This window comes from Tenrec ecaudatus, chromosome 15, assembly GCF_050624435.1.
Source record: "Tenrec ecaudatus isolate mTenEca1 chromosome 15, mTenEca1.hap1, whole genome shotgun sequence".
Lineage (NCBI taxonomy): Eukaryota > Metazoa > Chordata > Mammalia > Afrosoricida > Tenrecidae > Tenrec > Tenrec ecaudatus.
The window spans coordinates 45,155,174-45,173,882 of NC_134544.1; the positions used below are offsets into that span (position 1 = coordinate 45,155,174).

Sequence of the window (18,709 nt, forward strand, 5' to 3'; positions counted from 1 at the left end):
TTGGGGTTCCGCAGCAGGAACACACAGGGTTGGCAGGGGGCGCACGCTGAGGAGGATCTGGGTGGAAGCCAGGGAGGGGGGAAGGCGGAGCGGATGAGGGGCGTGGGCAAGCGGGCAGAGGGTGAGCCAGGCATGTTTTTCCCCAGAAGCCCAGGGGGCAAGCTCAGACTGCTCCCTCCGCTACTCGGGCGGTGATAAAACTTGAGAACTAAACTAGGAGGGGCCGCTAGGCGTCCTCTGGGTCCAATCCCATCGAGGAAGCAAACCCAGTCAGGGCAGGCAAGCCCCAAAGAGGCCAAGGCGATCAAAAGGATCTCAGCAGAGAGGCGAGCACCCACCCCTGCGCCCCTGCAGCTGCTGGCTCTCCGCTCCGCCAGAGCCGCAGTCTGCTCCTGGCCAGCGGCAGACGCTCAGATGGCTGCCTGCGGGTCGCAGGGCTCCCTGCGTGGAGCCCTCCGGTGGCACTTGCTGCTGCTGCTGCTGATCCTCGCGGTGAGTGGGCGCCCACGTGGAGATGGAGGCCTGGACCAGCCCTCGTCTTTGCGCAGGGACCAGGGGAGTTGGGGAGGCAAAAGCCACTGAGAGGTGACTGACATCCATGGCTCCGCTCAACCCTGTGGGGCTGGCACCCCAGCTTTATTTCTGGAGGAGTGAGGAGAGGAAATGAACTGTTGAGGCTTGACCCGGTTAAGGCTTTTGGTTCGGAACACTGGGTTCCATCTGTGAATTACTGAACGCTCCCCTGTTGGGTTGGGTGTCTATGGGCACCATTGCTGGTGCATGGTGTTGGGGTTCATGCTTATCCAGGGCCTCCCCAACCTGGACGGGGTGTGGGGCGTTCGGTGCAGAGGGAGACAAAGGATTTGCTTGGTTCAGTTATTTCAGGAACCCTAAGAGGGGGAGTACTGGGTGCCATTTCAGTCTCTGCAACTTGAGTGAGCTGAAGGAGCACAGAGGGGACACTGAGTCCCAATGTGGGGCAACAGACTTAAAGTTAACTATCCGCTGACCCAACCACTCGCGTTGCCAGCCATGCAGCGCGGGAGTGGGGGCAGAGGCTGGAGGGCTGAGGTCTTGTTTGGGGTCAGAGTGTGGGGTTGTTGAGCATAGGGTGAGAAGGGGAGCACTATGTGAGCCCAGAGTCCAGCTCTTGTCAAAGACAAAGACCCTCTAAGGAGGGAGGAGGCTAGGGACAGTTTTCCTTAACCAAACCCAGGAGATGGGTGAAGCAGAAAACTGGGAAGCCAGAAACGACCAGAGTTTCACACCTGAGAGGATATGTGGGAAGGAGCTAGGGGCCCTCCCCTCCCTGCACAGTCCACAGATCGCAGGACCTAGAGCACATCAGAGGACGCCTGCCTTAAAGAGGGTTGACTTTGACTCTGAGGATTCTGGTTGAATGTTGGATTTGTAGTTAAGAACTAAGGACTATGGACTGACAAGGAATTGTACAAAGAAATACATGGACCTGCCAGGCCACTTCTCCCACAAAGTATCTGATCAGATGAACTACCACCCCCCCCTTTTTAATTAAAATATCATTTTATTGGGGCCTCTTAAACAGCTCTTATAACAATCCATAACATCAATTGTATCAAGCATATTTGTACATATCTTAACATCATTATTTTTAAATATTTACTTTCTATTTGAGTCCTTGATATCAGCTCCTCCTTTTTCCCTCCCTTCCCTCCCACCCTCGTGACCCCTTAATAAATAATAATTATTATTTTCATATCATACACCGACACCTGTCTCCCTTCTCCCACAGTTTCTGCTGTTCTTCCCCCTGGGGTGTGGTGGGGTGTGGTTATGAGTCAATCATTTCCATTGGTTCCCCCTTCCTTGCCTCTTCACCCAACCTTTCACTTACCCTACTGAAATAATTCTTAACAAATGGGAGCTTTTAGAAAACCATCATCTTTTACAAAAGCCACTGTAGCTTTTCTGTTTGAAAGCATGGATTTGCTCTTTTGTGCTTGCTAAGTGGCCTGAGGAGAATGAGAAGAAGCAACTCTGAAAGTGCTTCATTCCCAAGGTTTTCTGTTTTCACTCAGGGCAGGGCTGGGAAGACACTGTGTGCCCTAGTTTAAAGGTGGGGGAGGGGGGCTACTCTTGAGGTGCGACCTGGCAAAAAGAGGCATGAAAACCTCAACAGAGACAGCTTCAACTCTATTTTATGGCATACAAGTCTAGTTTAGATTACATGGTATGTTATATAAGGAGCCTTGATACCCAGGAGTATATTTTTAAATGTACATATTTATTTCACCCTCAATCCCTGGTATACAGATATTTTTACTTTCTGTACATATGGCTAAATTCAATAACCCCATTGACCATTTCAGGGGTCCTGGTGGCATATCCGACTTTGTACTGAACTCGTAACCACAAGGTCAATGGTTTGAACAACCAGCTCCTCTGTGGGTTACAATGAGGCTGTCTACTCAAAGATTTAAAGTGTTTGAAACCCTTTAAAAGGGGGGGAGCAGTTCTACTCTGGCTCCTGGGTTGCTCAGAGGAGCTGGAATCAACTCAATGGCAATGGGTCTTTTTGTTTTTTGAAACTTTTCCACGCATGCATTTCCTTTTGATTCATGTGGCTGTCATTTTTGAAGCACAATCTTAATGACAGAACCTTTTAGAGACACGCCTTCATTTTATGGAGGGTTTAATGGAGCTCTCTAACGCAGTGGCTTGTTCTTAGAAGAGAGATCTTCAAAGCAAGGCTTCATCACAAATTGAAGACTGGAAACAGCGTCGCCTTTTGACAGCACCCTCCTGAGAGGTTGAGAAATCTTGCCAGTTTGGACTTTTCACCGCCTCGCCCCAACTCAGTCGCCAAGGGTCCATTCAAGGAAACCCCATAGGTGTCACAGTACCACTTGGTTCCAGAGCTTTCAATGGCTGATTTCTCGGGTGGAGGCAGCCAAGCCTTTTTTTCAGAGGTGCCTCTGGGTGTGTAGCCTCTGGGTGGACTTGCACCAGCAATGGCTTACCAATTTGCTCCACCCAGAACCCAAGGACTCCACCCTTTTCCTCTTGGAGTATGATTCCTAACCTGTTCCCAGGAGCCCGCGGGCGGTGCAAATAGCTAAGCCAGTACTCGCTTAGCCTCCAGACTGGCCGTGCTGACCATCTCCTTGCGAAAGGTTGATATGAAAGCCCTGTGGGACAGTTCCGTTCTTCACAAGAGGGGTCACCGGAACAGAGCAGCCACCGCTGCCTCCCTGCCCCACAAAAGCGGAGGAGGAAGGGGAGGGGGGAGGAGGGAAGCTCTGGAAGACAAATCCCACGCTCATCTACTAGTGACAAGGCTCGCATGTCCTTGCGCTAACCTTCTTCGGCTCATCTAACAGAAGCTGTTAGGGCTGGTGAACGTTCATTTGCTTCAGTCCAATCGTCTCTGCCCTGTTACAAATGGTGAGATCCTTTTTTACTATGCGGCTTCATACTGTTCAACATGATCCAGCCTGCCACCGGAATGGCATTATATTATAAAGCAGGAGTCCTGGAGACGCCGTGGGTTCCCCATTGGGCTGCTAACTGCAACGTCAGCGGTTTGAAACCACCCGCTGCTTCGCGGCTCCCTGTTGGGCTTGGTGATCCGCTGTTGGAATCCACCCTCAACCCCGCGGCAGTGAGGCAGGGCTTTCGCCTTCCACCAAGCATTACCGTCTCTTTTTGCCGCCCCACTCCCCCCCTCCCCCCACCGCCTCCCAGTGTTCCTTGGGGTCTTGGCTCAAAGGCAGTGAGTTTGGTTTGGCGTGTTTTGCGGTATATACTACAAATGATCTGTAGTTGAAACCCTGCCACTTCTCTAAAAGGGCTCATATGCAAAATGAGCTAAACTAGTGTTTTCCTTTTTTATTTTTTAACATTTGGTGGGGATGAGCTCGGGGGAGGTGGAGCTCCCACTATTGGGGAGAAATCAACTCTATCTGGAATCTTTGATGACAAATGGACATTCTATCACTTCAGATTTTATAAACTAACCAACTACCATCTAGTCAGTTCTGACTCATGGTGACTCTCTAGAGAGAGAAAGCTCCATAGGGTTGGCAAGACCATCTACCATGACTGGAAGAGAGAGACGGCCCAACTATACCTCACTACACCACTAGGACTCCCTATCACGAGTTAATAAAGAAAGTATGACATCCTCACCAGAAACCCATTTTTACTCTTAATTAATCTTTTTTAAAATAAAAGCGTGTACAATGATTTTTACTATCTTTTACATTCATTAAAAAAAATAGTGCCGAAAGCAAATAAAGGCACGCAATGAGAACCAGTTTATTTGAAAACCATGTTCTTTCTTTTCCTTTGTAATCCTTTTGTGGGGAGCTCTTACAGATATCATACATTCCATAGTTCCATCACCTCAAGCAGCATTGTACAATCGCTACCATGATCAGTTTCAAAACATTCTCTTTCATCTTTCAAGCTCCTTGATATCAGCTTCCCACCCCACCCTACCCCCAGGAACTCTTATTTTATGTATGTATGTATTTATACCAGATTGTACACATTCGGTATATGTATTCCCATACAATTCTGTTGTTGGATCGCATCGAGGGGGTGTTATCTGGTCATCAGGTGCTATCAGCTCCCTGTTCCCCAACCCCTTCTCCTCGCCCTCAGGGAACTTTTACTTATGTTACTGCGCGAACCATTTTCTTAAGGAAGTATAAATACAAGTTTGTATTTAGATCTGCATACTATCTTGACTGCGTTTTTATAAAGAAGTTGTTGATATTCATATTGAGGTCATTGTTATAGCCCAAAGTACCATCTGAATTCTTAAATGTAAGCTTGTGGAGTTTTTGTAATCCTGTTTTAATCCCTTGGCGGCTGGTATTTTATATATGGAATCTACAGTGACTGGTGGTTCATACTTTTTATTTAACGAGACTGTGTTATAACACAGTTTGGTTAGAAGATTTTTTGGCAAATGTATCTATGTGTGGAGAATACAGAGAAGCAATTCTTACATGTTTAACTTTGTTGTGCTAAGAATTTGAAAGGAAGTATTTCCTTTTAGCAGAAGGTCATGGCCACAGGCGAATGTTTACAAATTTGTAAGTGTTGTGCTCAGTCGGGAAGGTCCCTTTATTTTTCAGCTGCTGCATGGTGTTCCATTCTGCAGCCTCATTTTTCTACTGAAAAGTACAATAAATTGCATTTACTGTCATTGATGCCAACGATAGCGACCCTATGAGCGGGTAGAAGTGCCCAGGCAGGATTTCTGGGGCTGTAACTCTCTGCGAACGTAGAGCCTCATCTTACTGCTGTCAGTTTAGAAAGCTGGCCTTGTGCATTTGGTCTCACTAGGTGGAGCCAATGGTTAAAGTTCTCAGTGGCTACCCAAAAGGCTGGCAGTTTTGAGTTTACCCAGGTGTTCCTCGGAAGAAAGGGCTGGCAATTTAGTTACCAAATGACAATTAAAAGAGTCTGCAGAGCACAATTCTACTCTGACACAGTGGAATAATCATAAGTTGGAATTGACTTACCATTAACTAATAGTGTTAGAAGGAACATGAAGATGTTCCTGCTTATGTCTTATGATACAGCTATTTCTCTTGCACGTACATATTCTATTATGGAGCATGTACTAGGCTGACAGTCTGGGGTTGGGGTGGGGAGAAAACAATCTAAGTGCCCATAAAGAGGGGAGTGATCAAAATGAACTTTCATATTATTGGCTAAATCTTAAAAATGGGTGAGTAATAAAAGAAATGGGCAAAAGGATAAATATAGAAAATACTACATACAATATTAGATGGTATATTTTCATGTACATATGTGTGTATAATAAAAACCTACACAGGAAGTATGAAGAGTTTTTAAAGAAACGATCCCTGAAAAAGAGTAGTGGGGAATGGAATTGAGGATAGGAATCTAGAAATCTGTAACTTTTTGTTTAAAAAAATGAGTTTGAAATCACAAAATATGAACACAAAGGTCTGAATCAGTACATATGAATTTTTACGTGATATTTAATTGAAATATTTCATGCTTAATTTAACCAAAAAACATATAACTAAAGGGGAACAACTAGGGAATTAAAATCTACAATGAGGAAGAGGTAAAGATCCTGGGGTTGTTGGAGCAATAGCAATCTAACTAAGAGGAATTACTAAGAAGCAGAAGAAGGGCGAGTGTGATGGTTTGCTAGCCTGGGTAGACTAGAGAAACAAATCCAAGGAGACTCATATGTGTATGAGAAAGAGCTTTATATAAAGAGTAATTGTATATTAAGAAAGCATCCCAGCCCAGGCCAGATCAAGTCTATAAGTCCAACCTTAGTCCATGTGTCTGATACCAATCTATAAAGTCCTCTTCAGACTCACCAAACACATGCAATGATGCTGAATGCAGGAAGATCACAGACAGTGGGTGGGAGGTCTTGTGGATCCATTTAAGCATCTCAGCACTGGGATGGCTCTCCACATGGCTCCTCCAGCTCAGGGCAATGCCTTGAGGGAGTCCACCTGTGACCTACTATTTATCTCCTTAGCTCCTCTATATAAGGCCATCAAGCTGCAGTGTGATAGACAGACATATACCTTTTGTATATGGTGTGAGATATGGGTTCAAAATTAAATTTTTTTGCAAGAGGATATTCATTTGTCTAACCCCATTTATTGAAAAGGCTATGTCTTTCCCATGAATTTCCTGGGCACCATTTAAAAAAATCAGTTCATTTTTAATTCAAGAGTTAATGTCAGGGCTCTTCGTTTTGTTCCCTTTGTCTACATGTTTATTCTTAGAACAGCACCACCCTGTCTTGGCAACTGCAATTTCGCATTATTCTGTGTTTGTTTTGAAATCAGGGAGTGTAAGTTCTCTAACTTTGCTCTTTTTCACAATTATTTGGGTCAGTTGCTTTTGTATAAGTATCAGTTTGTCCATTTTGACTTCGGACACTCTAACTATTTAAAGGAGTAGAAAGACTGGTCTTTCCCCTGCACAGTGGCTGGAGTTTTCCTACTGCAGGCCTTAGGCTTAGCAGCTCATACTAACCATTATGTCACCAGGGCTTCTTATAGAAGTATCCAATAAAGTTTTATATAATGATGGTTTATCTTGAAACTTTATTGAACACATTTACAATTTGTTTCAGTTTTTAGTTGATTGCTTAAGATTTTCATGCCATTAGCAAATTTTTAGCAGTTTTACTTTATATCTAATTTCTTTGTTGCATTGTCCTGGCTAGAAGTTCAAGTGCAATGTTGAATTAAAAAGATGAAAGCAGTTACTAATCTTGTCCTTGATCTTAGGGGAGAATATTCTGCTTTGTCCTGCATGTATGATGCTCTGTTTATCATATGTTCTCTTTATCATGTTGTACACATTTTCTTTTATTCTTTATTTGTTATGGTTTTTCATCACAAATGAGCATTCGGTTTTGTCAATGTTTCTCTGTTTGTTGAGATGATCACAGGGTTTCTCTTGCTGATTCTATCTTCAATGTACTCTTTCTTACTCTAGGTCTTCTGCTTTGCCTGTGAAGCCTGCAAAAGTGTGATCTTTAGAACACCCTCCCATTTAGAGGCAGATAAAATGATCGGCAAAGGTGAGAACATTTTTTAAATTTGCTTTAGGAATGGATACTCAGTGTTTCTAGGGTGGAAAGCAGGTCTAGCATCCAATCTTTGCCTTTTGGAGTTGGCTGACTCTGCTTATGAGCAAATGAAAATTAAGATATTTAATTTTTTTAAAGCATACTTCTGTTCTTTACCGATCTCTCTAGCTCTGTAGTGTATTCTAGGGCAAATTCTCTAACCCATGTCCTCATAGCTATTTGTTTGTGTTTGTGTTAACTGTTTAAAATGATATAACATATCTTATGCAATATATACTATTTCATTATAATAGAATTCTCTAAAAATTAAACAAATAGAGCTAAGGAGCTGTGGGGATCAGGGTAGTAGTTTTATTAGTGCTAAAGTTACATTGAGGAAGAGATGTCGAGTCATGGCATCCAAACTGAACTTAATGCACATTTCCCAGTGGGAAGCCCGGGGACTATGACTTTTCCCATCAGTTGGAAAAGCTGACCCAAGGAGCTTTCCTTGTGAATTTAGGGAATGCTGGGGACAACAAGCATGTTTATTGTTTTTGAGTGGCCATTTGCCCCAGTAATTCCAAATCAATTTTTTCAACCCACTGCTCTATTTCTGTTTAAAGTCACTCATGTGGGGACAGATCATAAATTAGCATTTACCCAAACAGACAAAAATAAAAGAAATATCATTCCTAAAAATCTTCAGTTCTCAATCAAGTCACTGAGAATGCTGGCTCAGCCAACTGGACAGAAAACTTGAATTGTCATACTACCTTTCTTTCACCAGAGGGCACAATTCTTAAGGCTGTAAGACCAGGAGTACAGCCCGGAAATCTGGGACCCCAGAAAGAATTGTAGACCTTGAGCAAAAAGTATACAGAAAAAAAGTCAGTGGATCTTCAAAGATAGACTTTCCTTACTTGAGCTTCCTGCATAGCTCCCACCCCCCTTCTTCTCTAGGTTATGTGCATTTCTTAAAAGATTCCAGCTGAATGGTAGGTATATTACAAAAGAAGCAGATTGTGTTATTAAGGAATTTTTAAAATTGGTTTTTCAGGCTGGGTGTGGGATAAGCTTTCCTTTGTCACAATAGTAATATACACACCATAGGAAATAGGAAAATATTTTTCATAAGCCCCTTAGATGCATCTATTGTTTTAGAACACCCCATTGAACAGAAGAATATAATCAAGAATTCTTAGTTTTTAAACTAAAGGATTTATTTTTTTTACACATGTAAAAAATGGTAAGATATTTGGCAAATACCATGTAAGCTTGTTTCATTGCACGTCATGGTTTAAAAGAAGATTGTATAAATTATTTTTATTACATTGTGTGTGTTCCTACTTTACAACTTGGAGTTTTTCACTTGCAGTTAATTTGAAAGAATGCCTCCAGTCTGCAGACGTCACTAGGTTGAGTGACCCTGATTTCAGAGTTCTGGATGATGGGTCGGTGTTTACCACCAGAGAGGTTGTGCTCACTGATGAGAAAAGATCATTTACCATATTGCTTTCTGACACGAAGAGACAGATGCAGAAGGACATTACTGTGCTCCTAAAACATCAGAAGAAGGTATTTAAATATCCCATTGATATTTTGATATTTTCAGGCACTGTGTAAAAAAACTAAAATTTTTAAAATAAAAGAATTGTAAGGAGGATCAGAGGTTTCATAAGAATCTCTTTTCCCCATTTTCTTTCTCCCTTCTGCCTACCTGCTATATTTATTTATTTATTTCTCTGCCTTTTCGTATTTAAACTGCCTAGACACTGGTTTTGGACTTCGGTTTGTTAAATTTATTAAACCCTTTATTTTTTAAAGCTACCTCTCCAAGCCGAATTCATGAGTTGGTGTCTTAGTGACAGTTTGATCACCCCTCTGTTATAATATTTAGTTTTTTAAATTGATGCAAACAGTTTCACTATAGTTACATGGTAGCTTAACTTCATATCATTTGTGCCTGTTGCCTCTGTATTATGACTGAAACCTCACCTGTGAGTGGCTGTGTGTTGATTAATGAGAAGAGCAGTGGTCCCGGGGGATAAGAAGTCATTTACAAATGCTAAAATGGTTCGGATGTCAATAGAGGATGCAACCACTGGGAAATATACGACTTAAGACAGAGATGGCATTGAACTCACTACCAACCAGAGATTCCTGACTGCAGTTCTTAATGCCTTGTCGTGGAGAATGCCAATATGAAATTGTCACAACACTGAGAAAAGGTTTAGACTTAGCAGAAAGTTCCGTGTAACTTTCTACAGCAGTGCTGGGTTCTGTCATCTGAAGGGCCTGTGGCTAGTGCCGCTATTGAATAACCTTGTTTGAAACATTTAGTTAACAATAACTCTGTAAGACTAATGGTTACTCTTTTGGATCATGCAGAGGGAGCATTTAGACAAGAGAGACCACATGTCTGGTTTCCTTCTGGTCTGCCTGAGATATGAGGCATCATAAGAGAGAACTGGCAGGTGTTTTCTATCTCTCTGGAGAGGATATATTTCTATTATTTTCTAGCAGTGTAAGACTAATCAAGAGGGTGACTGATGGCTTTCCTCACCTGCACTCATGACCAGTGTTTTTGCATTGGGTGGGGCCAACTCTCAGAGAGCCTCCATGCAACACTAAGAAATGGCGCCCCACCCAGAGCCAGGAGGAAACTTTTAAAAGCAAAATTCTTTAATGTCTGAAATCTTTAAAAATCGAGTACCTCCTTTCTTGCCCTTCTAATACCCAAAGACCTTCTTATCTGATCTTCAGCCACATTAAGGGGACTCTGGAGGCTGGGCCTTCTGGGAGATGGTAGATTGATGGGCTTTCTACTGTTACAACAAAATAGACGGTGGAACTTTGGTTTATTTATATCATTTGTATTTTTTTCAACCTTAGGTTCCAAGGAAAAGGCATACTAAAGAGCCTGTCCTCAGACGTGCCAAAAGGAGATGGGCACCGATTCCTTGTTCAATGCAGGAGAATTCCTTGGGCCCTTTCCCGTTATTGCTTCAACAAGTAGGTTTTCCATTTCTCCAGATTGGGAGTGCTTTAATTTCAAGAGGTTCAGGCTTTAAACATATACAATAAGCAGATTGCATGAAAGAGATTCATGAAATATTATAAAATGAATGAAAAGAATATTACTTCCTAAAATCACAATGCTGTGAGAATGAGTTTGCAGCCACTGATTGATCTTTACTCATTCTGGAGTTCTGGGTGGTAAAAACAAATGGCCAAGTGCTTAGCTGCTAACCAAACGGTCGGTAGTTCAAATCCACCCAGAGTTGCCTCCAAAGAAAGGATCTACTTCTGAATGGTTACAATCACTGGAAACTCTGGAGCACAGAGAATTTCTACTGTAAAGCACACGGGGTTGCCCCAACTAGAATGAGCTCAAAGGCAACTAGAATTCATTCATTCATCTGATATTTATTGAATCCCTACTATATTCTGGAGAAAGCACTGCCCTACAAATGGCAGATAGAAATAAATGTCATCATGGTTCTTGGTCTCATATAATCTACTAGCCTAGTAGTTGAACTAGAAGTCAGCAAATAATTTACAAAGTCAAACGTGGTAGTTGCTCTTATTATAGAGATGCAGATGTCATGATCTGGAATCACCTTGTATGGATACGGAGTTAGTTATTTTATTGTGCCAACCTGGCCGATAAACACATGTGGGGTTAATTGAAGGGTGGAGGGATAAATGGCTTGGTGAGCCTCGCCTTTCTAGTTCTCAGGTCTCTTGCTTTCTGATGGTTGGACCAGGGTGCAGCTGCTTTAGCTGGCAAGGCTTACTTGCTGCAAGACATCTCTGAGGAGAAGCCACATGGACCTACCCCAATACAGCCCAGGGTGCTGGAGTACCTGTGTGGAGACCCCTGCCAATGCGATGCTTACACATTCACTGACTTGGCTTTCCTCCTGCAGTCAGCATCATTGAATCTGTTTCATGAGATGGAGGAGGACTTTGTGGATTGGTGTTGGACATATGGGTTAATAGGTTAATGTTGGACTTGTGGGCTTGGACAGCACTAGGTTGGGATGTTTTCTTGATGTGCACGTAACTAAAGTAACCTGACTAACACAGATACCAAGTCCTGGGGTGAAGGGGAGTATACAAGATAAGGCTTAGGGGAAGGAATATCTGAGCTGAATTTGGAACTCTGGAAAGGGTTGCATATAAACAATTGTGAAAAAGAGAAAAGTGCAGAGGTAAAACAGGCCGTGCCTCCTTAGCAGAATTCTGGGAAGCCTATCATCCTGGGTATGATGGGGAGAACAAGTCTCCGGATGGTGCAAATGGGTAAGCCTTGGACTATTAACTGAAAGGCTGGTGGTTTAATCCCACCCACCCAAAGGCATTGTGGGAGAAAAGCCTGGCCATCTGTAATGAAAGATTATAGCCATGAAAACCCTAAGTACTAAGACACCTAGTACTGCTCTAGTGAACATGACATGTCATGTATTGAAAATGACTCAAAAGCAAATTTGTTGTTGTTGCTGTCAGTTTGATGGGAACAGAGCAGGAAATGGGTAGATGAGGCATCTAGGGGTCAAACCGAACTGGACTATGTATGATATGCTAGGACGTTAAAATTTATCCTAAAAACCAGTGGAGAGTTTTAAGCAGAGAATGTTTAAATCTCTATCAAGATTGCTCGTTTGAAATCTCAAAAGACAGTCCCCATAACCTCTTGCTCTGAATTTATCTGGGCCAGCAGATTCTCTCTGGTGCCACCATTTGGAATGCACCATTTTTAAGGCTCCTTAGTTAGACTAAGGCAAGGGGATCACTTGGAGAATTTATCTGCAGTCAGCCACTGATTTTGGAGACATGTAAACACATTTTGTTTGGAATAAACCAGTGCATGTATAAACTGGAAATCTAGTAGCAATGTACCAATATACAGATATTCTTACTTTTTGCCTTACCAATCCACTATCCGTGATGTTAACATATGTGCCTTTGACATAGCTAATTTCTCCCTCCTCTTTGGCTACTTCTTCACTTCATTAAAGGACACTGCTCACTTGGTTTTCCACTTGTTTCCTTCCATCCCCATATCATCCTTCCCACCCCAGCTAATGACAACTCCGTCCTTTTAGTTGTTTGGGCCTGTAGTCTATTTAGCTAAGGCTTGGTTGTAAAAAGAGTACTTCTAAGTCCAGTAAAATCAGTGACAGCTAGAATTTGGGCGAGACAAATCTGTCAGAGAAGGAAAACTCAAATATTTTGTATTTAAATGGCTAGAACTGCCCCATGTCAATTACAGGAAATTCGTGTGGCTCAGAAAAACAAGGCTGTCCCATTGAATTCTGGTTCTTACAGGCTTCACCGAAGTTTGAATGGTAAGGCTTATTTTAAGGTTTCAAACAGCTGACAAAATGATCAGGTGAGCCGAAGAAGCACATTTTAGGTTGAATTTTCAGGAATGAATTACCAAGCGACACCAAGAATCAGCACCAAGGGGCGTTGCTTTTCTTTCATGCTGGAAAAGGAATTAGTTCCGGAATTAACACATCTTGCAGCTGCCAGGATACCACCCCTGTCAGGGAGCTGCTCCTACCAAGGCCGCTGCAGGACCAGGTCTTCCGGGGCTCTAATCCGTGTCAGCCAGCACGTTTGACCTACAGCCTGTTTCTCAAAATGCATTACCCTAGGGCCAACGACTGAAACATTTCCAAAGCCTGCTACAGAACAGAAATCAGTCATTCGATGTGATATCAGGAAAACACACAAAAATTGCAGGGGCCACGGGAATGGGAACTCCACCACATTCTGTCTCCGAATCTTGTGAAAGATTGGCCATGTTTGGAGTTTGTTGTGTCCTCACCTTTCTGACATCCGCATGACGAGAAGGCACCGTGGAACGTGGCTGAAATAGATGTTGAGCCTGCGCCTACCATCGCCATTCCTGCCACAGCTGACCTTTCAACATAGGCTATGATAGCCGCATTCATGGCGATCGCCCCAAATCTGTAGAACGTGGCGTCTTTTTTTATACCACCTATTCGACCAATTGGCAACCCTTTTGGCTGTATTTTCAAATGATATTCAGCATCTAACCATTTCTCACCAACTCTTCTCCTATCATACCAGTCTAACAAACTGTCACTGTCCCTTGGCTTTTGGCAGTAATTTTCTAAATGGTTTTCTTAGGCTGGATTCGCTAGAGAAACTAAATCCATGATGCTTGCATGTGTGTGTTTATAGAAAGGGATTTATGTCAAGAAATGGCTCACATCGTTGTAGAAGCAGGTACATCCAGTCCGGTTCCAGTCCCTGTGGCAGATGGAAGCTGAAGGCATCTCTGTCTCCGTAGCTGCAGGTACTGATGAACAGTGCTCAAGATGAAGCAGTGAGATCGTAAGCTAGTGGATGCTGAGCTGAATGAACCTATGATCAGCTGAATGAATCCAAGCTGATGGTTTCTGGGATTGGCAAATGATATAACGGGAGGTCAAAGGACCAGATGTAGGATCTGAATCCAGCAGTAGTCAGCTAGCTGTCACAGAATGGCCATTTAAACTAAGAGCAGGTCACACCCTGAATGAAACTTTCCCAGTCATATCAAGACAATGGCCCGATTAAGGAGGTCTATTTCTCCAAAACTGCTTGGCTGTTTCACAAGGATTCTACCATGGGGTTACCACGCAACATTAGATCCTATCATGGGAGAATCCTGACCCACTGAAGTTGACATAAAACCTATCACAATGGCCTCCCTGCTCCCTCCCTTACTGAGCTACCCAGGTTAGTCTTAGCAAAGCAGACTGATTACTCCCCATCTGATTCCAAATGAAAGCCAATGGCTCTCAGTCACCTCCAGGATATGGCCCCCGTTCCTTCAATGCCCCTTCATCTCTTGTTTCTTTCCTCCTTGCCCAGTCTGCTCCAACCACCACCGCCTGCTTCTTGAACGCTCCAAATACCACGCTCACTTTGAAGTATTTCCGTGTCCCTCTGCCAGGAACAGTCTTCCCTTATTTATCCTCATAGCTGAGTCTTATTATTTTTGTCAGTTCCCTTCTGTAAGGTACATTCTAATTGCATTCCCTTCACTTGTATATGAAACTTCCTGTTTGCCTCACCCTGGCCAACAATGAATATGACTGTTCTTTCTTACCTGTTGAGGCAGTTAGTTTATTGTGCCAAGCTGGCCGATAAACACAGGTGGGGTTAATTGAAGGGAGGAAGGATAATTGGCTCAGTAAGTCTGGCCTTTCTAGTTCTCGGGTCTCTTGCTTTGTGATGGTCAGACCAGGATGCAGCTGCCTTAGCCAGTTCCTGCTTCAGCTGGCAAGGCTCACTTCCTGCAAGACATCCCCAAGGAGAAGCCACATGGACCTATCTTGATACAGCCTGGGTGCTGGAGCAGCTGTGTGGAGACCCTTGCCAGCGCTGAGATGCTTACACATTCACTGACTTGGCTTTCCTACTGCAGTTGGCATCATTGAATCTGTTTTGTGAGATGGAGGAGGACTTTGTGGGACTGGCGTTGGACATATGGGTTAATGGGTTAATGTTGGACTTGTGGGCTTGGGCAGCACTGGGTTGGGATGTTTTCTTGATGCCCACTTGACCTTTATATAAAACTCTCTCTTTTACATGATTTTCTGTGGATTTGTTTCTCTAAAGTTCTCAGACAAACCCATCTGTGTCATCAATAGATGGGAAATGATGCCTTATGGTTTTATGTGAACTTTAAAATATAATGACTACTTATATAGATTGTTTTTTACTGAGCTACCCAGGTCAGTCTTAGCAAAGACTAAGAAGTATTTAAATGTCCTTTGCCAAATGCGTGTTACTACTTATTACCCATTTTTATATTTGTGTGTCAGTGAATTGACAAATGTGATGACTTATTGAAATTGTGCTCTAAAATTAACATACAAATGGATCATTCACTTTTTTTCTAAAATAGCAATTTTCACTGAATTTAGTTATAACTTCATGACCTATGTTTTTTTGTTTTTCCTTTAGGTCCAATCTGATGCAGCTCAGAACTATACAATCTTCTACTCAATACGTGGGCGTGGAGTTGACCAAGAGCCTTTAGATTTGTTTTTCATAGACAAACACACTGGGAATCTGTATTGTACTAAGCCTGTGGATCGTGAGCAATATGAAGTTTTTGATGTAAGAGTTGTTGATCTAAATTATATAGATATATAGATATAGCTATAGCTATAGCTATAGATATAGATGTAGATGTAGATGTAGATAGATGATATAGATATAGATATAGAGATAGAGATAGAGATAGAGATAGAGAGAGAGAGCGATAGAGATAGAGATAGAGATAGATATAGATATAGATATAGATACAGATACAGATACAGATATAGATATAGATATAGATACAGATATAGATACAGATATAGATATAGATATAAACCCTTTCAGTGATGAAGCTGTTTCTTCTGCTCTTCACGCCACTATTGGAGTCTCCTTTCTTGTCTCCTTGGCCCTCTCTTCTTTGAATGCAGGGCATCTTAACATGAAAGGCAAGGAGGAAAATAGTGACACCCTGGAATGGGACCCTTGATCTGCTCCCCCACCCCACCCCACGCCTTTGCTCAACATTTTATAGCTAGACATGAAATGATGAAAAAAGGTTTCATTATATTTGAATGTATATTTCAGTAAGGTGGTTTTTCTCGTGAGATATTCTCTCTGCTGTCTGGTACATTTTCCTCTCTCCAGGCCACGTCCATGGTTGATTAGAAGGTTCCTCTTTTTCCCCTCTCATCTAATTGTTTTTATTTCTCTTTCCCTTATGTGATTCTCTAACAATAACTGCCTGAAAACTAGATAAAATCAAACAAAAACCTTTTCCATCAAAGTAGTTTTGACCCCTGACACTAAAGGGACAGAGTAGAAGGTCCCACTGGGTTTCCAAGGCTGTCGACTTTCCAGAAGTGAGTCGCCACACCTGGGTTCCACGCAGGTGTTGGTTGGCAGCTGAGTGCCTCCTCGCAGCTCCAGCAGACTCCCGAGGATGAGAGAGTGAAGCATACTGGGAAGAACCGTTGTAAACAGGGGTGAATTTCTGATATGGATGAGGTCCCAGTCAATGAAGAATGACTCAGATAACTTTCAGTTTAATATGAACTGAGTCATGAGGAGCCCTGGTGACAAAGTGGCTAAGCGGTCAAGTGCTAACAAAAGGACGATGGCCGAGACCCATCCAGTGGCTCCAAGAAGGAAAGATCTGGCAACGTCCTCCTCAAAAATCGACAGCCTCGAACGCTAGGAGGGCGGGTGCGGGTAGAGTTTCTTTGAGTTGAAAATCGAGGTGATGGTTGGTTTGGTGGCTGACTCCATGGTTCCTCACATGAGATCATGAGGACAGCTCTGTGCTCAAAGCAGAGCAATTCTCCACAGGAAAGAGGGATTCTCTTCCTAGAAGAGAAAGAAGTTGCAGGGAAGCAAACATGACAGCTGCTCCCCACATGATATTTCTTTGATTTTAAGGTAGGGATTTTTCAACTCAAAGTGGTCATCACAATATTGAGTAGGATGGGGAATCGATGTTTTATTTAGATGTGCTACCAGGGACTTTGTCCACTGCAGTGAGTTTGACTTCCCTTCTATGTCTCTGATTATTGGCAGAATAAGGACTTTCTGACCGATCTCCATATTCACTGAGTTCCTCGGTCTGGTGGACAGTCCCCCCTTACTCCCTTGTATAGGACTTAGGTTTTACTTGTAGTGTAGCCATCTCTCTAACATTCCGAATGCCCAAGGCAATGCTTCATTTTAATTCAATAAGTACATGCATATTGAAGAAGCATCTTTGAAAATGATTTGCAACTGGAAAGGCTTACCTACTGGGGACGAGCTAGAGCATCTTGTTTCCTCTTGCTAGACTCTTACCTTAAGGACCTATTTGACGTGCCTTCTACTTCATTACAGCTGGTTGCCTCTGCATCGACGGTAGATGGGTATTCTGCAGATTCATCTCTACCACTGCCAATCCGAGTGGAAGATGAAAATGACAATCACCCCTTCTTTACAGAAAGCACATATAACTTTGAAATTCTGGAAAGCAGTAGACTTGGTAAGACTGCCTTTAAGAATAAAATGTGTCATATTAAATATTCATATATATTTTTGAAACTTTGTGTTCTTTTAATTGACATAGCCATTCAGATCTATTAAAAAGAATTTGTTTAATCTCATCAAATCCAACCAGCATGTAATTTATCAGCCATTACAGGAGTATGAGATTTTGTTAATATAATATCAATGAAGTATGATGATAAGGCAGCTAACACTCAATCTTATTTCTCTATTTGGCTTATGATGTGAACTTATCTTCTCACCTTCAAAAGAGGACATGCAGGGTAGAATAAATAACAAAACTAGGGGCAGTGTGGTATTCTTATTTCCATAATTGGGAGAAGCTTCAAGGACATTTTTGAAGCTAAATATTTTTATATTTTAGCTTTTGTTTATATAATTTTTCATTTAAAATGTTTCCTATTTCTTCTCATTTGAATAAAACCAAACTCACTGCCCTCAAGAGGAATCCTACTCTTAATGACCCTCTGGAGAGGCAAGAACTGCCCTTGGGGGTTTCTGAAACTGTGCTGTTTTATAGGACTAGAACATCTTATCTTTCTCCCACAGAGCTCATGGTGGTTTTGAACTGGTGACCTTGAGTTAGCAGCCCAACTCGTAACCCACTCTGCCACTAGGGTTCCTATAATTCATTACCTCTTATATTTAGAATGAGCACGACCAATAAACTTCAAGAAACTTAATTTACATGTATTTCATCCCAAACCTTTTACTTTAACATGTAAAAAACCAAAACTGCTTCAACCTAGTAGGTCCTTAAACATGGCATTCACGACACTAGCTGAGACTTGTAATAAGGAGACTTCTCACTCACAATTTAGTTGAAAGAACTGTAGACTCGATCATAGGGGTTGACTTTGCTAACTTGCCTAATTAAGTTTCTCATAGTTACTTAGATCTCCACTATATTACTACAGCTACTATTTTACTTTTATATTTCCCTTTGAATATTTGATTTCAGGGTGTTAACTTCTTTATTATTCATATAGTCCAATTAAACAAATGAAAACTGTTTGGTTGGAGTTTAGGAAACCTGCTTTTTGATCT

General features: G+C 42.3%; 1 protein-coding gene across 2 annotated transcripts in view; it reads left to right on the plus strand.

Moving 5' to 3' along the window:
- Nucleotides 1–414: 414 nt before the first annotated feature.
- The window catches only part of DSC3 (desmocollin 3), a 38,199-nt gene continuing 19,904 nt past the window's right edge, over nucleotides 415–18,709 (plus strand). The window contains exons 1-7 of one of the 2 annotated variants that reach the window (XM_075532633.1): nucleotides 415–492; nucleotides 6,151–6,163; nucleotides 7,517–7,579; nucleotides 8,946–9,145; nucleotides 10,463–10,582; nucleotides 15,560–15,715; nucleotides 17,495–17,639. In XM_075532633.1, the coding sequence (XP_075388748.1) occupies nucleotides 415–492; nucleotides 6,151–6,163; nucleotides 7,517–7,579; nucleotides 8,946–9,145; nucleotides 10,463–10,582; nucleotides 15,560–15,715; nucleotides 17,495–17,639 (775 nt within the window). Of the gene's footprint in view, nucleotides 493–6,150; nucleotides 6,164–7,494; nucleotides 7,580–8,945; nucleotides 9,146–10,462; nucleotides 10,583–15,559; nucleotides 15,716–17,494; nucleotides 17,640–18,709 lie in introns of both variants that reach the window. The other variant, XM_075532632.1, reaches the window with a different exon arrangement.